The 24,726-nt window shown below is 43.0% G+C and overlaps 1 protein-coding gene across 1 annotated transcript in view; it reads right to left on the bottom strand.

Moving 5' to 3' along the window:
- LOC120800371 (voltage-dependent T-type calcium channel subunit alpha-1I-like) overlaps nucleotides 1–24,726 on the bottom strand; it is a 218,364-nt gene that overhangs the window by 98,297 nt on the left and 95,341 nt on the right. The window contains exons 5-6 of the mRNA XM_040146439.1: nucleotides 12,093–12,190; nucleotides 1,511–1,670 (exon numbers count right to left, since the gene is read on the bottom strand). Of these exons, the coding sequence (XP_040002373.1) occupies nucleotides 1,511–1,670; nucleotides 12,093–12,190 (258 nt within the window). The remainder of the gene's footprint in view (nucleotides 1–1,510; nucleotides 1,671–12,092; nucleotides 12,191–24,726) is intronic.

Genomic DNA, 24,726 nt, shown 5'->3' on the forward strand with positions numbered 1-24,726 from the left:
GGGGATTATTTGTAATGTGCGCGATTACTTTGTTAATATACATCCGCAGACAGCAAAACAGGAAAACAGGTCCAGGTTTTTGTCTTCTCAAATTAGAGATCAGGAGCAGACTCAGCAAAACCGAGCGAGAAATATTTTCTCACTGCACCTTATTGGGGTCTGGGCCCCCTGGAGAGAGGCTGCAGGGGAGTCATTTGGAAGAACAACAACCGATACAAAAAAAGCTGGAAAAGTAGAATATCAGACGCATGGTTGTATAATTTAAACTGTGACAATGGTGAGATGTTAATGAGATATCGATGACATATTATTGGGTCAGTAGAAGAGGAACTGACATCAATAAACCTGTAAAAGTATTAAAAAACGACAAAGACCTTCATAATTGCTCGACTTTTCTGAAAGTTGACTGATGAAGCAGATACAGTACATTTATATATGTTAGGTATATAAATGGTAGAATGAAAATTGTAGCCCTGTGCAAATGCAGTCTCTGTGGTCCCGTTCCCCTTTTATTAAATCCATTCACACATGTATAAATACCTAAACCAGCAGGTGAACACATGCATCTAGTGCGGTTATTATGGCAATCAATATGCCACGTTAAGCAGATATTGGAGACTCCACTCCCAAGACAAAAATGCTGTTTTTCCCTGGGTGGTTTTTGAGTTTAAACCTTTTAAACCTTAAACGCTGGTTGGTGCCAGATGGGGCGATGGTAATATGAATAGTCACGCGTAACAGCTTTAGAAGGTTACGGCAAAGAAAGAATTCTGTAGTTTAGCTTGGAGGACTTGCTGGGAAAAAAAAATCTGTTATGCTGGATGTGCTTTAGTCTGCACAATACAAACCTCTTTTCTTAACACACTATACAACTACTGTGTGGTACCCTTCGCTCCAAGGTTTATTTAGAGGGAGAATATTATAAAATGCTGCTTATTCCTTCATGGTCAAAAAAGAGGGGGAGAAAAATGAGCACACGTTGTTTATGTTCACTTATCTTTCTTGTGAAAGAATGCTCGGTTTCCCTCATTTTGCTTTCTTTATCGCTCCTGTCCTGTCCAGCCACTACATGATTACGTGGAAGTTCTCCTTAAGGCCCTGTAGCCCAGCTACGCTAAAAAAATTTTTTTTTTTAAAGTTAGTAATTTGACTTAAATTTGATTGTAGCAGAGGTTGAGGTGGTGATGAGGTGGGCAGGGGAAAGAAACAGAGTCTCTGTTTTTAATTAAGTGACAGAAATGACTCTGGGATAATGATATTTGCTTTGTGCAAATTTTTGGTTTGCAGTCAGCCTCATTATATTAGCACTTGAGAGCGAGATGGCGAGAGAGAGAGACGCGGAGAGAAAGAGCCTTCATCTTTCTCTATGGTAATATTGGTAAATTGAGTAGATGATGTAATTAATCGTCTAGAGTCACATTGAGAGAAGGCAAGTAATGAGAATATAGGTGACAGATCCATGTACACACACAAACACACACACACACAGAGAGACCGGGCGGAGACTCACAGCGTGAAGTTCTCCTCCAGGTAGCAGCGGTTCCTCAGCAGCCCCGCCCACAGCTGCACCCCGATGATGCCAAAGATGAAGAAGACAAAGAAGCAGAGGAGGAGGACGTTACCCAGCATGGGCAGGGTGTCCAGCAACAGGTTGACCAGGATACGCATGCCTGGGGGGGGGGGGAAACACAAAAAACACTTCATCTCAGGATGCATGCCACATAGCCATAATCCTTAGTAAGACAAAATATAACCCATCTCTACTCTTAACTTTCATTCTGGAGGTGGACTGACTGTTTGGAGTCGGGGCACTTTTCTTGTCGGGTCAGAGGGGAGCAACACCTACTGTATAAACTTTTTCCGAAGCCACATGGAATGGGTCGGCTCACCGCAGCATCCTTGTGATTCTGGACCCGGCAATACTTTAACTAACAAACAGAGCAAACAGTGGCGTTTATGCGGTTCAAGCGGTGGATTTATACATTAGTAACCACTGCACACTCACTCTGAACCGTAAAACCTGGATCTTTAGACTTCGACAGAGGCAGCCAGTTGAACGGGAACACAGCCGGAGTCCACACACATTAGCCTGGCCGACCAGTCAGCTCCGTAGAGCCTATCAATTTTTTCCTCGCGGCACACCTAACAATTTAGCCGATTTAGCGACCAACTCATTTATATTTTTCGGTGCCTTAAGGTGTCGGTCGACTTAAAAGCCCAGTTGAGAAAGTGCTAAGAGATGAGCGAGAAGCTAAATCCCGATCGCATGTTCATCCCGAGGTGCCAAGATGTACGGAAACATTATCAGCGAGTCAGCACTTTCTGGAGGGTGGACTGTTGGGTGTGACGGTTCTGTGTACTCCTGTTTATTTATTTATTTTCCTTTCCTGTCCACTGCTGCTTTAAGTCCAAAATTCCAACCTTGGAGGAACACACACAAACACAATCTCAAAATCCTAATCTTTCCACCTAACTACATCTTTCTCTCTCTCTTTCACCCAAACAAATTCTCTCTCACCCCCTCCCACTTTCTTTTTTTCATGCAGAAATTTAACACATTACGCTGCCATTTCCATATAAGCTGTTGTATCATCATTATTAGCTAATCAATCCCTCATCGCCACACTAATTGTGATCCCATGGCCCATTACTTTGGCTCTGATCTCCATAAGGAAACTAAACCAGGGGTTAAATTCTATCTGTAAAATATATTGAGGATTGATACAGCATTTAGCTGACTAATCAGGGGTAAGTGGGCAGTCAGTCCTCTCCTCCCAGGGGCCCCGCTAAATAATGTAATGATTTAAAATGATTCAGTCTGAGGAAGCTGTACAAGGAAGCACTGAAAGCTTTACACAGCCTTTAAGTACGCCTGGATATTCGACTGATGTATATTTCCCAATAAAATGTCGAATATGTGACATTTCCATTGAAAAGTACAGCCGTAATTTAAATGTTATGCATGTATTGCCATTGGCGACAGATGAAACTGTCTGGTTTTACATGTTCTTGTGGGATATGTCCTGCAGCATTGCAGGAGGTGGCCGATCACAACTGGAAAATGCCCATTTCCCAATTTAAATCCCACTTTGAAAAGCGAGATTTCAGGTTTGCCGGACAAAATATAAGACCTCCTTCCTCTCTCTCATCCTTTGTTATACACGCAGCAACACGTGACCTTTGGTGAACAGTATGCTGAGGCAAGTTTGCTTTTTTCGGTGTTAGGATTTAATAATTTGCGGCTGTTAGCTCTCGCCGACAGGAAGGGCAATGGATGTACAAAAAGCACCTAATAAAAGCATTCTTACGCTGATCAATTTCTGTTAATAACCCTGCTCTATCACTATATTTTATAAATCAGAGTGATTACTGGGCTTTAACTGCTCGTGACAGATGTGGTTGAAATCAAGTTAGTTGATCTAAATCAAACTAAATTACACTGAGTTGAACAGAACTAGAAAGGAAGCCTAACCCTGGTTGGTGCCAGATATTATAAATCACAGAAAACAATTTCCTTTGAGAAAGTAGAAAGGGCGTTGTATTTCTTCACAATGATTACGTTTGTTTGAAGTCGGCAGCAGCTTATTCTGTCGCAGTAACTTATTACCAATTAAATCAACAGTAATAATAGTAAACTTTATATGTTTCCAAGAAAAAGTAGCAAAGTTATTCACAAAAATGAAAGAAGGAAACAAGGCAAAATGATAAGGACAAAATAAGGCAGAGATTAAAGAAGCACATAAAGGGACGTTGTATAACTGCCTTTTGCCCAAGTTTGAGATGTGATTAAAAGATGAAAAGATTCAAAATTGTTCCCGCAGTATAATAGCATTCGCTTGGCTATTTGATCATGGTATATTACCAAGTTTCGACTAAATAGACCAAAAAATGTTTGCCTTATATAAAAGGCAACTATATTCAGTTTAGTCATTTACAGCAGATTGCAGGAGCAACTGCAGATGGGGGAGGGAGGGGGGGGCAAAGCAAAAGGAAATGAGCAAAGTGCAAACTAGATTAAAAGTTAGAATAAACAGAATATAAATGAAAAGAGAGGAGCGGCAGAGGGAGAATCTGCTGACGACCATTACCTTGGCTGCTAATACGAGCATCTCCCGAGGGGGGATCGTGGGTAATGCAGTAAACAGTCTGAGTCCTTTAAGCTGTGGCCAGTGGGAACCGGGGCTGGATAATTTCCATTAGTGTCCCATTAACTGACTCCTCTGTTCACTTCGCACATCCTGCGCCGAGCGTGCGTGCACATCCAGTCAGTGCTTGCCCGCCAGTGCAAGTGTTTGTGGCTTTGCGCCACTGGCGGTTGCGTGCCCGCATACGTTGCCCGCGCACTTGCGTGCATATGGCGGCGTGTTTGTGTACATGCTCGGGCAAAGCCTCTGTGACTCTGCCTGCGTGTCTCTCCCGCAGGATGGAGATTGGATTACCCCTGAGATGAGCTCAGTGGGAAATTGTCTTTAATAAAAGGAGAGAATGGCTTCTTTATTCAACCAACAAATAAAGACGAGCGAAAGAAGTGGCTTTTGGCGGCTGGTGATGACGCAGCGCACGAGTGTGTTTGTTACAGACTGACCTCAACGTCCTGTGGCCCCAGAAGCTGGCTGGATATAAAATAACTTGACAGTTATTTTACATACAGTATTTATGTTCGTAACTGCCCTCTTAATACTTGAGAAAGCATTAGTGTCTTATTCAGTATTAGTTCAATGAAGCTTTTATGGTTTCCTGAGCCGTAATGGACGTTGACGGAAGATTGGGTGATTTGGTATCGAAGACAATTTCTCTCTTTGTTTTAACAGTCAAAACAAACATTTTTGAAGTGATTTTATTTCTATAGTATCTGTGCACGGCAACTGCAGCATGTCACACTGTCACCGTCACCCGGTCACGGCTTACTGGGGCACGTGAATGGAATGGAGTCATCACTAATGTTATCGATAACACCTGTGGTTTACATCATTAGGCGACTGAAACACGCTTATATGAGGCTTTACTGGGGCTTTGAGCTAAATGCTAACGTCAGCATGCTCTTCACTGCGACATGGCAACATGCTCACAGTAAGAATATTAACATGCTGATGTTTAAAAGACACAATGGAAGAGTTTTGTGGGTATACAAAAGGAAAAAATTAAGAGGCGCTCCGAGTCTTGAGCTGAAACGATAAAAACCCTTTAACATTTCGTGGCTGACACCGACGTGTTTTGACTAAACGCCGTCATCAGGGTGTTGAAATAACATCAGACACCTAAGTAGCACAAGACACGATTCAAATATGTCGCATAGGGCAATAACGCTGATTCTCTTGAAGCAGTTGGTACTGAGGTCACGTCTCGATCTACTTAGGTGTCTGTGTTTGGACTTTATTTCAACACCCTGATGGAGGCATCTAGCTGAAATGCGTTGGTCTCAGCCATGTTTACATTAAAGACTTTTTATCATTATACCTCAAGTGCCTTGGATCAGGGTGCCTTGGATTTTTTTTTTTTTTGCTTTTGTAAGCAGTCATCATGGCCCTTGACATGACAGAGCCCCTGTTTCTGCTGAGCGTGAGTTAAAAAAGGATAGCGTGACAGGAAACACTGGGCGAGAATTGTGCGCCAAAGAATCCTCAGATAGGAATAGCTGGAAGAGCTTCTGGCCAGTTGGCATGAGTAGCAACAACCGCCACGGCTAAACAAGGAGCAGATCGCCACAGACGGGTAAACCGAAGATCATGTTTTGAGTAAAGAGGCAGCCATTTTATTTCCGAGTCTCAGATATGAGCCTTAGATTTGTCTGCATTAATGATGGGCACACTGAAAATACCTAACTACAGTATATGTCTTGGAGGTACAGGAGTCCATGATGGCTTCATGTGGAGTGTGTGTGTGTGTGTGTGTGTGTGTGTGTGTGTGTGTGTGTGTGTGTGTGTGTGTGTGTGTGTGTGTGTGTGCGCGCGTGTGTTTTGTGTGTGTTGCTATCCCCTTTAGACTAAAGATCTGAAGGAAATTGCAACTTAGGGATTTATGCCCCAACCCAACAGCGGTTCATTATAGTCAGGTAACATTTATTACAATAGTGTGTGCACATGCATGTGTGTATAAGCGAGTGTTGGGAAGTGCTGCTTTTGTATCCATCTGCATATAACCAAGAAATTTAAAAAAATAATGAAAAAATGAGTGGAGTGGTTGCATCTCCCCTTCTTTTCCCTTAAGATCTAATCGCCTCTGTTTTCTCGTCTTATCTTCCTTTCTCCGGTCCTCCGTCCTCCCTGTCCCTCGCTCATTTTATCTCTATTCATCCAACAACTCCCTCCATCCCTTGCACTTGTCTCCTCGGCTCTATCAATCATCGTAATGGCCTGCTCATCTGAGTCCCCCCACATCTCTCCTCTCATCATCCCTCTCTTCCCCTCGTCCATCTTCGCCCATCCTTCATGGAGCTGGATAATCCCCTCTTCCCTGACTCATTTGTCTCTCTTTGTCTTTTTTTTCCTCCCTTCTCACCTGCTTCTTTTTCTCTGTTATCTTTCCTTAACCCAACTGCTGTGTCCTTACTGAAATGTAGCTGAATAAACCACAAAGAAAGCGAGAGGATCTATTTCTTCTCCTGCTATCCCCTGTGTGTTTTGCTAACTTTCTTATACAGCCTCTTTTCTTGCTTGTTTCTAAGCAAAACCTTTTTCCTTCAGCCTCTGTTACAGATTCAACAAACCAATACAACACATTCGCCTTTTTAATGTCAGAAAGGAAAGGAAAAGAAAAGTCACCTCCGCTTACTGAAATGCCAGATTACAGCTGCAAACATGCTTTAGACTTTAATGACTAATCATTGTTTGTGTTTCCTCCAAACAGAGAGCTGTACAAAACAACCCAGACGGTGGCAGATCAAGTTCGCCGCGCACAGAAACATCGCTAGCCACGAATGTCTTTAAGCCCAAGCTTTGGTAATGCGAAACTCAAAGAGTGGAACATTTTGCGTAAGGTCAGATGCTGTCTAACATTTAAAAATAGATTTTTTTCCATTACCAGTGAGTCATGTGACTTTTTTCTTACGTGCCACTTCTGTGATTAAGGTCCAGTTCAGTTAAGGCATCCAACTAACCGGCTGATGCAAACATCAGTGCTGATTAAGACCTGGTCTTAACACCTGATCTGGTGTCCCTATTGATGGAATGGCATCATTTGTCAGTGCCTTCCAAAACCATGACAAATCACTGTTTTCCACTAAATAGAAGCGTTTATTGACCTGACACTGCTCCTGGTTAAGGTTTGCTCAGGTTTAGGCAGAAAAATAAAGGAATGGATTGTGGTTTGGGTTAAAGTAACTACTTTGTTAAGGTTAGGGGACCTTTTTTTTTTTCACACTTAAAATAATAACTACTTAGCTATTGCACTAGGTAACAATGGTCGTAGTTAAAAGAAACTGATGCTAACTGAAGGTAGGGAATAAGAAATTAACAGCTGTCTCTCATGTCAAAGTCCAGCCTTTTGCTGTCCCACCCTGACCTCCTCTCTCTGCAGACTTCACTCCGTAATAACGTCACAGTGAGTCACACTTCCAACAGCCGCCAGAGGATTTTTGACATTTGCTGAGACGACGGTTGGTCTCACTTTTCTTGGGTGGACAGTCTCAGATTTCAGTTTAGTGAGGATTCCTGGACAAAAATGTTACCGTTACATACTCTCCCATATTTTCCTGCACGTATGTAAGTGTAGCGTTGATAGCGCCAGCAAGCCAGTATTGACTTCGGAGATCACTAGAGCAGTCCTTGAGGACAGTGGTGCTTGCCTGATACAAAGGCCAGGGGTGAAGGGGAACACGTTTCGGACAACGGGGACCAGCCAAGTGAAAGCCAATCATCAAATTATTTCGTGTAAAAGGAATTCTAAGTCATTTTTTGTTTTTCTCGCTTTGTTTCTTTTTGCATTTTTTTTTTACAATCTTCAAGCTTAATCAGGGAAGAGAATAGGTGAACAGAAGAGCTGAAATCATCGTCTCAAAAATAATCCAATACAGTTCCTCAGTGTATTTCAATCACAACGTGGACGGAAAATGAGGACACACATCAATGCATGGTTGGGATCAGGCTGTTCCAGCTGATCTGCTCTACCTCCCTGAGAACTTGAGTTTTGTCTATTTCTCCCTTTGGAACAAATTGCTCTCCCGAGACATAGACAAACTATTACTTCCTCTCCTTATGGAGAGAGGGAGGGGTAAATGAGGTGAAAGAATGGAGAGGATGTGACAGAAGGAAGTGAAGAGAGCAGGGGAAGAGTAGGAGGAAGGGGAAGGAGTCGAGATCAGAGATAGGCCCTAAATTAATTATGCAAAACAGAAAACTGAAGAAAAACAGAGGGGATGCAGCGATGGAGGAGGGAGGGACATAGCAGAGAGATCACGGAGAGAAAGAGATGACAAAAACTGATACGGATATTTACAGATCTGTTCTCTTTCTTTTCACCTGAAAGCATTTCAACAGAGACAGAGAGACAACAATAAAAAAAAGAGAGGTGAGCAACAGACATACAGATAACTGACAGTGTTGCTGTCCATCAGTGGTCTCCCTGTGGAAGCATGTTTAAGTGCCCTCCACGCGTGCACGTTCGTTTCTGTTCTGTGTAACTGCTTTGCCATAAAATAGATATCACCGTACATTTCTCTGCGGCCAACCAAACTGCCTGAACCTGCTTTCTCAGAACAAGAACAGTAAAAAAAAAAAAAAAAAAAACTAAAGAAAAGTCATTACTCAGGTAGTTTAGGTTGCAGATTTCTCAGCAGTGGGGGGGTTTAAGGAGGCAAAACAACATTAACGTCGAGCACCAGCATATCCAACTTAGAGAGGACTCATAGTTTCTTAAAATGACTCCCTGTTAGGCGCAATTTAGACACAGGAAGCACGAAAGCAACTAGCAGCAAGCTCTGATTATTCTCATCAAAAAGGACAGAGACTAAGCAGCACTCCGAGCTGAAGGGATGGGTCGAGGGCGTTCAAACCACTTCAGTGACGTCTGATCATTGCTTCAGCGATGGGTGTGGGTGCCGAGGAGACTCTGTTGGGATTACAACGGCTTGTCTAGGGGCGGCATTACTTTTTAGGAATTTAAACAGCCCTGTGCGCTGGGTGGGCCCAGGAAATGTTTTTTTCTCAAACAGGATGAAAATACTTGTGAAGCTGGATATTATAGCAGGAGCCAGTGACTCAACACAGATGAAACGCGGCCTCCCCGTTAGGGCTTTCTTTTTCATTTCATTCTTTTCTTTTCTTTTTTTTTTCTTTTGCAGATGTCCATTACCGCTAGAAATGCACAAGACAAAATCAATTTGCTCAAAGTCAGCACTGCACCTGTACACCACCAGGCCAGCTCATGAAAGCAGCAGGTACACAATCAAAATTACATAATTACAGCCAAGACAATGAGGCCTTCGGGCTGCATTTGGCAGTCGGGTTTGTGTTGCATGTACGGCGCCACAGTTACAACGACGGCGGCTTCGTGCGGCCCATTTGCTCCAGGGTGAATAATGCTGCGGCATCGCATCAGTGCTGCGGGACCGGTGGTGTGCGACTACAATACCAGCAGGCATCTGTGAGCAAGGTGGAGCCGTGAACGCCATATTCGGATCTAGTTTTCTAATAACACGAGATAGGAACCGTTTTTTTGGGATACATTCAATCCAGATTTTAAACCGAAAATTAACAGTGAACGATGAAAAAAGGAGGTTGCATGCCAGGAGAAACTACTGACTAACAACTGAAGAAATGGGAAGTAACACTACTAAACAACTGCACTTGTGTCATCCCTCCTGTACAGGTAATTAAAGAACGGGAAATAAAAAAAAAAAGAGAATACATCAACTTTGACTATTTGATGGTGAGTCTAAATCACATCACTGTAATCAATATTCAACTAAATAAAACATTGAAAAATGATGGCAATGGTATGCATTATCGTTCAAGGTGAATTCTCTGACCCCTTTACAGCTACTGCCGGGAGGCAAAATGTCCTCGCAGTCATCGGTGTGATCACTAGAAAATTCCTCGTGAAGTGGAACTCTGTTTAATTACTAAAGAGAACAAATCCCAGGAGTCAGCCATGGACGGACTCTCTTTCTCACTCGCTCTCCCTTGTTATCACAAGCAGACACGTTGTGAAAGTTTTACTTCTGACAGGGCCTACAGATATTTGTGAAGTGTTTTGGGGTTGCTGATAAGTGACAGTAGACTCAAAGACTAAAAATCTGTTGTCCTGTGAATTAAATTTGTGTGAGACTACTCATTTTGGCGGCATGGTGCTCGGATCTAAAACAATAATTACATTTTTGCAGAATGTTCACTGACAATAACAGTTTGTTGAATCTCATTCAAACTATTCACATATTTTTCTCCATGACATCTACACTATCTGCGAATGCTACAACATGGTTAAATTTAGAAAGCTAATACCACTTAGTTAGAAAGGATACTTTCTCTTTAAATCTCCGTCTTCTCTCTTGCAATCGTGGCTACTCCGACTATGGGTCATGGTAACTTTGGACTCTCCACCTCCGTTGTGGAGATTCCGGCAAGGCAACTTATATCAGGGCGAGTAGTACAAGCACAAGCCTCCTAAAGCCTTCCAGATAAACTTTAACTTTCCATTGATCAGTTCAAATGCTCACAGGAGATGTAGGGGAAGATGTAGCGAAGGGAAGGTTCTGGGGAAGGTTGTAATGACAGTTGAATACTAACAGCACAGACTAATTAAACTGATTTCCTATTTGAGACATGACCCCACGCTGCGCCTATTCAGATTCTCATTAGGCCTTTTGCCCACCTTCGGCTGTGAAACACAAGATTTTTTTTTTGATACCGAATCAAACCACTGTATGTTAATATAGGATTCACTAAATATGATGTCCGGGCTCAATCCATTGGTGTTTTGTGTTTTATTTAAGCGTGAGTTCTTCTTTGGGATCTTCTGCTGCTACATTATGAATCCTCCAGACCTCCCAGATCGTCTGGGACAGGTTTGCCTACTTCCTCCAGAGGCAAAACTAAATGCAGAGGAGTATCATTCAGTTTTGAATGCACCGCAAATCTTAAACCAACTCCCGGAAAACGTGAGGTCTGCTCCATTGCCATTACCACTGCCTCTTATTAAATCAAATTTGGCGGCATTTATTCATTTCTTGCAGTGCACTGTAGCTGTGATGTAATTTTTATTCTCCTGTTTGATACGTCTTATTCTATTTCAGCTCATTAATATTCTATTCTATTCTATCCTACTCTATTTAAATCCTTTTTCTGTGTGTCTTCTGACACTGTCATTTTATATTGCCTTGGGTTTATCTTTCATATCTGGTCTTGAAGCCATTAATGTCGTATGTACAGCACGTCGAATTGCCTTGTTGTTGAAAGGCGCAATACACAAGTCATGTATGGTATGGTATACTATGGTACAGTAGGGTACAGTTTAGGATGTTATGTTATGTGATGTTTTGCAATGTTATTGTTAATTATATTTCATTTATTAATTTTTTTCTACAAATCAGATGGTACATCAAACAAACTTTGATGAGTTGTAAAGTACGGTGGTTAAAAATCACCATGGCTCTAATCAGCTCAAAGCCAAAATCCCACTCGCTCTAGCAAGTAATAAGTAGAGCTTGTTGCCATCTAATCTGAACATGTTCACAGTCGAGGTATTTCTGGCTGAATGACTCATGTATCCAGCGCCTCGGACAGCGACCAAGCTGCTGGGCTCGCGTCTCTCTGGCAGGCAGCTGTCCGTGGTGCTGAATGAGAGCCGCAGACGGCATTGCATGAATGGCCATCCTCTCATCGCCCAGCTCTCTGATCCATAATGGGCTTTTGTTTTTCTCCTTGGCAGGAATTGAACTTTACTTTGATAAACAGCAGAAAAATCGCTCGACGATGTACCGATGTTGGCACTACTAACGCAGTGACGAACACACAGCTGAGGCCGCCTATCCTGTGTTGGCAACCGAAGTTCACTCTTGCCTTACAGCTATATTAAAATACATTTGAATGATTTTTGGGGAAAGACAAAAACAAACAAACAAACAACAAAGAAAAGTCCGGAGTGGTGTTGTGACTTACTTGGCACCCTGTTAATTGCTTTGAGAGGCCGAAGTACCCTCACTGTTCTAATGGCAGTGAAGTTGATGTTCTGTAGGTCCAGAGAGTATTCAATCATCCTGGAAAATACACACAAAACATACAGAAAAAAATGTTTTAAACAACACAAGTACTTCCACAGGTTTACAGTCATCAAAGGGAAGGAAAACCAAAAACCAGGCAGAAAAAAAGCCAAAAAGAAACCCCATGACAACCCATGGGATTATCACGGAGGAACAATTCCATCAGAACTTCTGAGTTGTGCTGATTTAATGTACTCTTCCCTCCATGTTTGTTCCAATTAAAAAGCCTAAACAGAAGCACACACACCTTCACACAATTGGGGTCCTGCTGTGCTGAGCCTATTATGAGTTAATGAGCTGGAATATGTGAACCTAATAAAGTGAGACATTCAGACAAACAGGGGTCAGTGAGAGACTTTGTAACACTAGCTTAAGTGTGCCTGCAAAAAGAAAGTGTCTGCCTCTGTGTCTGTAAACACACCGCGGGACAACACAACCATTGATCACTTTGTATCTGAACATGAATATTTATGTGTGTAGGTGTATTGCTGTACATGGCAGAGTTACAGAGTGCTGCACTGGCAATGAAAAAAAAAAAAAAACCCAAAATAAACAGGCGTTCCATCATTTTTGACACAGATGGAGGAAGATATCAAAAGTACGAGTCAGTACAGTAGGCCTCCCGCATCCCCGAAAACTGGATATACCTCTTAGTACATGTAGTGAAAGCATCAGAGTGCATCCTGTCAGTTTGCGGGCGTGCACAAGAATGAGAGGCGTGAGATTAAATCTGCAACCGTGCGAGATGAAAGCAGAGCTTTGTGAAGGAGCGGGCATCGGAGGAGGAGTGGGTAAACAAGCTGGAGGTAAAACTAGGTACGTAAGCAGAGAGGGAGTATTTTGCTATTTGACCTATTTCTGACAAATGTATTAAAGGGGAAACAGACTTAGCCTGGACGGCGGCAGAAAACAGAGACAGTCAAAGTGCAAAGAAAGAGGGAAAGGGAAAGAGAGAAGAGGAAACGGACGGAGGGATGACAGGAGAAAGCATGAGCTGATGATGCGGAGATCAGAAACCAATGCAAGTAAAGCACCGGGGGATGATTAAGAGCAATATAACGATGGTAATAAAACGAGACTGAGAGAGGGAGAGAGCCTGAGGGTTTCATCAAGTGTTTGAGATAATTACAGTGTTAGGAACAGAGAGCCTGAGAGCGGCTACCAATATGCATATACCTGGCAGAACAGGAGAAAGCTGCTCTCGGGCTGAGAAGGGGTGGTGGTGGTGGGGGTGGGGGTGGGGGGTCGGAGAGTTGTCAAGATGTGGGAGAAAGGCGAAAGAAACCGAGGCAAGTTTCAGGTATTCCAAACCAATATTGTACTCCAAGATGTTCCACCACTCCATAATAACAAGCTGCTTTCAATGAGAGGTTGGAGAGCGTTTAAAAAGTCCCCGATCATTATTTGCCCGCGACATTTTGACCTACACATCTGAAGCGGAGTCTTTAAAAAAAATTTTTGACGGCAAAATTACACTGAAACAGACAGAAACATAGAAATCCCCCGATTCCCTGGTTTTCCAGAAGGACTTTCACAGTTTGGAACTGAAACCTGCGACGCTTCAGAGTTGGAAAGTATGAACACGTTACGTAGGGATGTAACTCAGGAGGAAGGAAACAAGAAAGCCGTGACCAATGACGAAGTTCCGTCAGGATTCAAGAAAATATGGGCACTGGCAACTTCCATTTGATGTCAGGTTGGAAAAGCAAAGTCGCACCTAACTCTCAAGCTGGAGAGGCTCAACCACGCCAAAGTGTCAAAGCTGAAACCTGCAGTTGCACCGTGCTTCTACATTAGGTCAAAAGTGAAACCCTTGAACAGAACTGTTGGCTCTCTTCTTTGCAGTCCAGCAACCAGCCATTAGTCCAGTGACCAAAATTGCCGCACATGCTTCAAAAACATCCGTCAGGCGTGGACCTAACTCGGTGAGCCATGAAATATGGATCTCCCCCGTTGCCGGTCTATTATTGTAACCTTGGCAGTGACAGGAGCCAAACCAGCCCTGATTCTGCAACCGCTCCCCCACAAATCAGACAAGACCGTGGTAGTAAAATACACCAACCGTGAAAAGTTGGGCGTTCACAGAGTACCTGGACGTGGCCGTATTTGAGAGTGACCAGAGAGTTTGGCTCGTCAGTGCTCAGGCCATGATCTAATTTGACAGGCGGCTGCCTACGGAGGGAGCAGAGTGCAGAATCACATTTTCCACCAAGAGGGTACAATAGCAAGTAAAAAAAAATTATGAGTACCTCTGAATAAGAAATGTAAGACTGGGGGAAACGTTTAAATGACAAAAATTAAAATTAAGTTATGCATTTCTAAAAGAAATCAAGAAAGACTATAGTAATCACACACTGAGCAGGTGTATTAATAGGTACAGGACAGTCCCTGCTGCAGCATATGACGTCCCCTCTTTCATAGGTAGATATTGGTCAGGGTCCCATACTGGCAATGCTTTCTTATTACTATGTTGTTGTTGTTTTTTTATAATTAACTTTCTATATATGATAAGACCTAAAAATAGCCTATTGTCTTTTTTGTTTTTGTTTTTTTCATAACATGATCAGAAACAGTTGTCTAGACTTTGAAGGAGTAAGACGATGGTCCATCGTTGGTAACATAGACATATTTACGTGTGTGCACATGTGTGTGTGTTTGTGTGCGTACATGTCTTTTCTCTGGTTGCGTGGACAAATTTTGAGTTGAAACCACTGTTGTGAGGACATCTTGGCCTCAAAGGGGCCGTTTTGAAGATCAAGACTTGGTTTTAGGGCCCAGGTTAGAAATAGGTTAAGGTCAGTGTTAAGGGCTTAGGAATGCATCATGTCAATGAATGTCCTCACAAAGATAGAAGTGCTAGTTTGTGTGTGTGCGTGTGTGCGTGTGCGTGTGTGTGTGTGTGTGTGTGTGTGTGTGTGTGTGTGATGGGGGTGTGAAGGGGATCTGTCATTTTTGAGCAATTTTTTGCAGCAATTTTAGATGAGACATTTCGGTCACACAAGATTACACGTACACAACACACGCACTCTGGCAAACAATCGCGCGCGTGATGTACAAACACACAACTGCAGAGACACAGTCTATTACACACACGCCCACAGAGAAAGCGTCACCCCCGATACACCCCGGTTTCTTCACACACTGAGCAGATGTGCAGACGGATAGCCTCGGTTTCACACCCGAATGCCGTCGTGCACGCGGACACACACTAAGAAGAGTGTGCGCTCGGGGCAGCCTCTGGGCTCTCACAGAGCCGTGTCGGATCAGAAAGCGAGAGGCCGCACGCATGCACGTCAAAACACACCAAAGGCACACGCGCGCTCCTGAAGGGCGCAGTTACATAAACTGCAAAACCCACACACGCTCGCTCTCAGACACGCACAAGTCAAACTAAATTTAGGCCTGCCCTCCGACCAAACCGCTTCATGAATATTTCAAATGAGGAAAAAATAAGGACTATATTGGTTCCCAGGTGGCGCTGGAGGAGCAGGTGCAGATTTGTTTTTTGTTTTTTCCTCCTCTATGGGTTTTACCTCTGGTGTCTCTTTCTCTTCAGGGAGATGCTCCGTCTCTGCTGTTTACTTCGCCCACCCCCACCCGTAAAGTACCGTCACAAGTAAGTGTTATGAAATGTTCTCTCTCAGGAGCCGTCAGAGCGGAACGGTGGGGGAGTTTTCCTCCAGGGTGGCCCTGCTGGTTTGAGGGGGAGGCTTTGGATGTTGAAGATCATGTAAGTAGCAGACTCTGAGGACGGCTTCTTTTTTTTTTTTTTTAAGAGGATCTCAGTGGTTTGAATGACCTAAAGGGTCAGATAAGTTACTTGCTGGCCCATAACTGTGGGCAGAAGACAACATCCAAATTGAAGCGCTTAAATTAAACCTAATAGGAGTCAAAAAATAAAGAACACCAGTTCACCAAACTCTTATCGTCAGAATTTTACTGTAGACAAATCATGTCTACGGTTACGTTTGGCTCATACATTTTTGCCGAAATTGTTTCTATACAGTCAATATTTGATTTTTGATCAGTTCAAATGACCGACTCATTACGTCCAAAGGTTCAGAGATTTCTGCCTTTTCAAACCTCACTTCCGGATGTCTCATACTCAAATAGAAACAGAAACTAGACGTTTTGCTTTTATAAAAAGGTGGCGTCACAGGTTACGTTTTCCGCCCGCACTGACTGCACAGCTGAGCTTCCTGAAGGACGAAATGAAAGTTGGAAATTTGGACGAAGGTTTTTGTGTCCCCTTGAAGCCTCTCCTCACAGCGCTCTCATCTTTTTTACTGCTTAATTTCAATCCAATGAATGCGGTGTTCCCGACAGCGTTAATTATTTTTGGCATGGCGCAGTGATCGTCAAAAGCCACATTCACATAAGTCAGTGCCAGACACATTCATCAGAATGACACAATAACGTCTGTTTTTTTAACGTGCGGAATATGCCTTTTTCTATTTTTATATTTACCCGTTAAATCATCCATGTTCTTATTACTTAATGGTTCTTTTAAACCTGCCAGTGAAGGCAATGTTGTAAATGTATTGTATAAAAAAAAACAAAAACAGTTACAGTGTGTTGCCTTCTGATGATGCCAATCTTACTGTTATGTTAAAAATGTGTAAGGCTGATTTAAAGGACAGAGATGCATAAGATGGAACTGAATCGCAAACCTGATCGGGTGCGGGCCGTGCGAGGAAAATGTAAGTGAGCGAAACCACGACTGCGCAACCACGTCACGTAGGCGCAGTGACGCTTTGAGCGATAAGCTGACGTGCTTGCGAGGACAATCCCAGCACGCAGATGTCCAGCAGGTAGGATGTTCACCCATGTTCCCCATTTTTATTTAGGGGTGTTTAGCAAGCTGACATCCGCTCCAAACCACAGACATCAATCTAATGTTGGCTTTAGAGGCAAAGTAGACTTAGTAGGATTTGCCAGCGTGGCTAAAAGAATGGGGGGGAATAAATAATTGCTATTACATTGCAGTATAGTTTGTAATAATTGAAGTTAGTAAATATTACAGTGTCATGTCCTACGTGTGGCACCAATAAAACTAGCAAAGGAATCTAACTTTACAACTGCAGGCAAAAAGTGGCTAATGATGGCGAATCCTGAAAAAAAATCCGCAGCTCTTCTCTCCATTAGCGGCGGAGACGCGCAGCCACTTACAGTACTGACGCACCAGCATCAGCAGCAGGAGGTCACGTTTTTTCGGTCACATCAGCGGGCCACATATATTAGCAGAAATCCGCCTAATGGGTGACACAGGTGGTAGATGGCCCCCGAAAAGCACAATATCGCAGCTCAATAAATATCGTACATTTTTGCTGTTTCACCGGCCCTAATAGGCAGGAATAAACTAATGTGGCAATTACCAGAGAGCACTAAACGTCTCATTTTATGCCAACAGTCCAGGCGAAACTCCTTCTGGAGAAGATGGCATCAATATTTAAAATGAGATTAATAGATGCGGTAGATCTTCTGTCCCAGAAGTGGTTTGCAAGTCAGAGAAGACAGAGAGGCGCGCGCACACACACATGCACACAGCCACACGTGAGCACAAAACACACACACACACACACACACACACACACACACACACACACACACACACACACACACACACACACACACACACACACACACACCCATTTACCAAAACTCTGATTCACTTCTCTCCCTCTTTACATTTTCCCTCCTGCTCTCCTCTTTCATCCTTTCTCCTAACTTTTCCACCTCACAAACTCTCTCTTCAATCTCTTTCTTTAGTATCACTTAAATTCTATCTCTCCCCTTTTCCGTTTACAACTTCATCCTCATTTTTATCCTGTCTTATTTGCTTTGTACTGTGTCTGTAGACAGCTGGCTTTTTCTGTGCGCATTGTTTTCCATTCTCACATTCCTACGGCGTGTTGTGTGGTGTCAGGGCTCTCTTGAGTTACTGGTACACCTCCATCTGGCTGCAGATGCTCATACACATGTCGACGCGTGTGCGTGTGTTATATGCGCAGACATTTGAATATCTCGTCAAAGATGAAAGCCAGCTGTCTAACGACGCTGCCGTGGTCTCATTACCCGTCTCTCGTCTCACTTGTTCTCCCCCATCCCTTCCTGTTAGACTCACCTCATATTTCAGCCTCTGACTTTGCCACAAACTACTCTGAAATGAAATACACCATGGGAGGGAAAATGGCGGAGCAAGACTCTGTCCCAGTGCAGCCGGGACTGTTTTCATAGGTTCGACTTTGCCAGAAAGCGAACCGGGTAAATATGAAAACGGGCGACGATGAAGAGAGGTGCATAAAAATCCAGCACAATGTAGTGTAACTTAGCTGAACCAGGTTTGAAGGAATCCTCCCATATTTTAGGAAATGCATCTGTACATGCTTTCATCGGCCGTTCAATAAAGCGGTTCATATCAGATTAAACTCTGTGCGCAGGGATGTGTTTAGCCCCTTCCAAGCCGCAAACACTAGCAGCGGGGAAAGTGGCTAACGAAGCTCCATTAAAGGTGCCCAGTGTGGCCAACTTTTCCACTTGTAAGTAACTGGCTTGTAAAGAAATGTTTCAGTAGAAGAAGATCATGTCTTCCTTTTCTCCTTCTTCTTCCTCCCACGATATCATTGTGATCATTATAATTATTATTATTAATAAAAAATAACCTGACAAGAACTGAATTGAAAGAACCATTATCTATATTCTATATTAGTTACATGACATTAAACTTCAGCAAACTATCAGATATTATCAGCTGTTTATACGCACACATCGGTTAAGACAGTTGGTGGTGTATGATTCCAGACTGATCCCCAGGCCTCGTTTACCATACACTTAGTGTCAAAAACTATTCAGGATCATTAACTAAATAACCTCATGCATCATCCGCCAATTACACTAATTGCAATATGAGCATATAGGAGCACGTGCCCCCAAACACACACTGCACACACGCTTATATGTACAACAATGGCCTCCAGTGAGTCAAACACTTCATACGTGTCAATCATCCACTGCATTAAATATGTTGTGCAAATTGGTGTTTGGAGTTGCTGACTGCTTTTTAAAGAGCGGAGCTGTGGCCCTGCAGTGCGCGTCAACACACTGACTGAAGTACTTGCGGGCCCAGGCCGTATCGCCGCAGCCTGCTTTACGAACATATGACGCCGCATTATGTTGATCCAAGATGGAGTCTTCCTCTGGCATGGTGATGCTGCTCCGTTTTTCTGCTTCTGTCGCTTTGTGTGTTTTCTCGGGTTGCGCCAGTGGATTACATGGACTGGGCAAAAAGGGATGAAGGACTACAAAATCTGATTTGTATAACATAAACTGCTCTGCTGCTACTTACTTTCCTCTTGTTCTCTTCGGTACTCTTATGCTGCTCATGCATCACGTGCCATTATGTATAATTACATACATGCAAACTGTGAAATTACAAGTCAACATGTGTGATTAATGTTAATATGACTGTGCTGTGTAATATGCATTGATCCGTGCAAAATCTTACAATTTTCTACTCATTGGCTTAAGTAGGCAGGTACGAATGATTGCAGGGATATTTTTCAAAATTTTCATACCCTGTGCTCTTTTATACTTTTCAACTTTCAGCTGTTTATTTATTTCACATTTTTATCGTATTTATACAATCTTTTATAAAGCTGTCCTTATGCTGAGTTTATTAGCTTCTTAAGCAGTTTCGTCACAAGAACTTAATTGCCCACTTTGACCAAGGGTATCCCTGTGCAGAGGACAAAGGACCTTTTGAACCTACGGAAACTACTTGCATTATCAAAAATAATTCACTCATGCATCTGTTAGCAAACACCCCCCCCCTCCCAAACAAATCAAGGGAATTTGGGATTTTAAAAAACTCAGCAACTGCTTAGTTGCCTATTGACTTTTCCAGTGTCCAGAAAAAAAATGAGCTGGCCTTCTTCCTCAATGCTCAATGAGGCTGCAGACTGTTCTGTTTTACTGAGTAATGACTAGATGACAGAGTGCCTGATTCAGCGCTACAGCAGCACCAGTTCTCTTCAGAGCTGACAGAGCTTGGCTATGTGAATCAATGGTGTTGCAGTGACTAACCGGTTTTGTAAATGTTTTGCTCAGCCTGAGGTCAAGAGTATGACCATCGGATGCAAACCCCTTCCTCTACCCAGAGGATTAACCCCTCTTATATCGGTAGCCACTCTGGTCCCACAGCTTTAGAACCTATTGATTTTGATATTGGAATACTTTTAGTCATATTAAATTAGAGAGGACGACCGTAAACCTAAAGACAGCAAGTGAAGGTCAACACTAGAGAAAACAAGCACGGAATCATTGCTACAATTCAATACCAGAGAAATACTTGGTAAGCCGGTTTGATTAATCACTTTGAATCAATGTAAAAATAAATAAATAAACAAATACATTTTTTTTTAAAAATCGCTACAAAAATGGCTATTTACCAACATAATCAGCTCACTTGATGTGGGATATTGTTATATATTGCTTGTTTTTGACGCTTGTTTCTGCCACAAAAACTTGTTTCCATTGGTGTGTACCGACCAAGGCTGCTGTTTTCAACAAAGTTGTTTCATACGGCAATTGTCTTTTCATTCTGTGATGGAAGTCAAGCACTCAGTGTCTCAAAAGCACGTGGCGTCGTCGTCGGTGTGATCTCGTAAAATTCTCAAGACAGAGTCGACGGTCCTTGAATGTCTTGTCAAAGATGAAAAGCCAGATGAACATCAGAGAGGAGCTGTGGGTAGCTCTCAAACAAGCTGTCCCGGCAAGACAGACGAGGAAATACCGTATCCCCGAACTTGGAGTGATCTACGAGGAGGAGTGAGTGAAACTACCTAAATCAAAAACAGAATGACTCTTAGTTGGCTTCAAAAAGTGTTTTCAAGCTGCGTTATGAGTAGGGTGCCAAACTTTTGCATGTCACAATTACTGTTGAGTTTTTTTTCTTTTTTTTAAACTCATGAAATAAAAAAGTAACAGTGCATTACCATTTGAAGAAAAGCTCATTTTCAATGTGTTCGCTGCAGGGGTTGTGCTTAATTCTTTTCGCTTCAAAAATCAACCAGGTATGTAATTTACCCATGGGTGCCCACACTTTTGCATATAACTGTATATGACTCTTCATAAAGAAGTAAAATGTCATATGTAAAATTATCCTCTATAGGACCGTGCTTTAAATATGGGGATGTACTTTGAGAATTTGGCAGATGATGGAGGGAGTGAAAAAACAGACAAATCTTAATGGGCATCTTTAATGAACAATCAGGGAACCAGTCATCAAGAAAGAAGCAACAAAAGTTACAGGTTGCATCCTTAATTTTGAGTGACAATGATGCGAAATAGATTTTGTATTATAGAGATGACGGTGCACAGGTATTTTACATACATACTTACATACAATGCTTTGGGTTAATTATTTTTTTGATTTTTTTTTTTTAAAGGGAATGTATCCATATTTATTTTGAATGCCTTTAAAAATATATTCTAACATTACCTAAAGGGATTCTCTGGCTGGTCAAATGTATGATCGGTAGTTTTTCAGTGTTTTCCCACAAGTTTTCTTATTTTCTATAAACAAAGCCATATTCTGAGCTTTCCTCAGCATACGCGAACCCCATTTACCCCCATTTACCGAAAACGGCAGGAAACAGTGTCCTCGTGTAGCAGGAAAACAGAAAATATACGTTGCTCCGTTCCATAGATGGAATGAACATGGCCTCATTATTATCATTTTAAAGCATGTAATAAGATCTGAGGCAGCAGTCTGTAAAAGCTGATAAATCCTGGCTGCCATCTGGACCAACTTACTTCTCCCTAATGTCTCCCTTAATGGAGAAAAAAAAAAAAAAAAACTTTCTCGCCTGTCAAGAATAAAATTATCTGTTGAACACAGGATCATTTGCCCCTGTGGTAGATCTCTCAGCAGCTAAACTTCTGTGCAGCATTGCACATCAGGAGCCAATCATGTAGCCAATGCTGTAACAATCGAGGCACTGCAGCAAGCAATTAGCTGACTGAGATTTGCCCCGTTAACAGCGCTGCTGCAGCTAAGATGGGTGATGCGCAGAGCTACAGTCAAGTAAGTGAGCAACGGCCTGACCAACAGAGGACAAAGTCCTGGTTGTCATTCTAACAAAAGGCTTGATAAAAAGGAATTCAAAGCGTAAACGGTATAAATTTATGAGGCCTGACATTTTCCCACTAAAACGCTTTGATGTCCCTTCCTCTCCTTTGCTATATTGCTTGTATTCTTCACCCAATGCTCTCTCCACACATCGGCATGTCTTCACCTCCTCTGCTGCTCCCGCCGCTGAGTAATGGAGACAGATAGAGGGCGTGAAGGGAGAGAGGAGGAGGAGGCGAGAGAATGAATGGATCCTGAGAGCAGGGGTGCAAAGCCGGGCCCCGCGCTCGCAGATAGCCTCTCGAAAAACTGCCCCCGACGACACACACACACTTTTTAAAACGGCACACGCACACGTTGGAATGTACAGCAACATATGCACACACATAAGCACAAACACAAGCATTCAATACATGAGGATCAGTGAGGCAGATTCCACTTTCAGTTACGCAAACACTTCTGAGGCAGAGTTGGTTTTTTGGCGGGGGGGTCTGAGGGTAAGAAAATTGTCAGCTAAAACCGGAAAGGGCTAAGAGAGAGAGAGAGCGACTACGAGACTTGTAGCCATAAATGGAAAAAAAAAAGTCTGTATATTTTGACCCAAATCTGCTCATTAGCGTTCACGATTTCCAGTAAACACTGACTCTGAAAATTTCTTCTTTCACCGTTCACACAGAGGTCAAACCCAAACCTGCTGCGAGTCCAGTTTCACGTCCAAAAATGTTTCTACAGCTGAGCCTCCAATCTCCCCATGCAGCCTAATCTCTCAAAGGCCCGATGCTGAATAATGGCAGGTGCCACCACTAAAAGACTAAGGCAGAAAAAGACAAACTCCTAACACTCCAGTGCCTTCTTTTGCTTCACGCTCTTCTTTTCTCTCGCCATCCTTCCCTGTCCACTCCGCTGCAGGCGAATACAGTGGCGCAGTGCTCCAACAAATTAGGATCAGTGTCACTCATCGGAAGTAATTTTATTACGGCAACTAAAGAGCCGAGGGCAGCTATGTATATAATCACCACACAGAGGATCTGAGCATGGACGGACAGATATCCTATGGCCCAGGTTTCATTGTGCATAACGGCGCTGCCACCACTGCCCTCAGCTGTGAGAGACCTCAGGGGAGAGACCGAATGGAAATGGAAATGTGTTCACTGTGGTCGGTTCTTCAATTAGAAAAAGACCAACACTGGCTTCATAGTTTTCAGTGGGTTTGAATAATGTATGTAAGTGTGTTTTTATTTACCGTCACACATTCAGACAACTCACTGTGCATAAGCAGAGGAGGTACTGTAACACTGGCTGACAGTTTGGGATTTCAGAGATTGTCTGAAATGTACTCGCCAGGAAGGAAAAGAGAGAGGTATTACAAAAACACAGCTCAGAACAGATGAGAACCAATGACTATCAACTTCAAATTTCTAAACCCTAAAGTATAATTTTCCTCATTGGTGGACACTGCAGCTATCTTGCTAACTCAACAGCACCTGAACCGATGAAATGCAAATGTTCATGTGTCATAATGCACAGGAGTAAAATATGGGAGGCTTACGGTCGGAGTTTTGTTTATCTGAATCAGAAATGTCAGACAAAAAGGCATTCGGCCGTTGGTTGTGCCCGAGGGAGAACTTGCTCAAAAAGAAAACTTCTGGCTTCAATATCGGACACCTGCCTACTCCAGACCAGTCCACCCACACACACACACACACACACACACACACACACACACACACACACACACACACACACACACACACACACAAATGCCATGCTCACACATTGTTCTATACAATCTAACTCTGTGCAGGGGTCTGGTTCATCTCTACTGGCAAGCTAGGCAGAGCCCGGTGTGGAACTCATGCTGCTCCTAATCCCTTTCCTGCATCTAGTCTACTGTTTGCTTTTGCAGCACACAAGTTCCCAGGGGTGCAACGTTTTATCACAACCCCCTTCCCGCCGCTACACACGCTGCCTGTGGTGTGGAAGTAAGACTGGGGAGTAATTGGCCGCGGCATCTCTCTGCGAAGCGTGCCATGAGCATTGAGGCTTGGCTCAAAGAGACAAGGTGACAGATCTCAGCGGCTGCCGCTTAAAGGATGATGACTGAAGGAAAGCCGAAGGAGATGGAGGGCGAGGAAAGGCGTGTGAGCTAAAACTGTGGGATCAGAGTGGAAAATTGGACCAGATAAAACATTATCAGAAAGCAAGACGCTGGCAGTAATATCTTCTCTAGCCTAGGGGCTGGAACAGAGCACTGGTGACTCTTGAAATTTATGGAAAATCTAAGGAAACCGGGGCAGCAAAAGTGAATGAAAAAAAATGTTCACCTTCCCTTCCCTTAAGGGAAAAATAAGAAGAGGAGGATGAAGTGAGAGGGAAAGAAAAGGGCAGAGGAAGGAGGCAGAGG

Source organism: Xiphias gladius, chromosome 15 (genome assembly GCF_016859285.1).
Source record: "Xiphias gladius isolate SHS-SW01 ecotype Sanya breed wild chromosome 15, ASM1685928v1, whole genome shotgun sequence".
NCBI classification, from domain to species: domain Eukaryota; kingdom Metazoa; phylum Chordata; class Actinopteri; order Istiophoriformes; family Xiphiidae; genus Xiphias; species Xiphias gladius.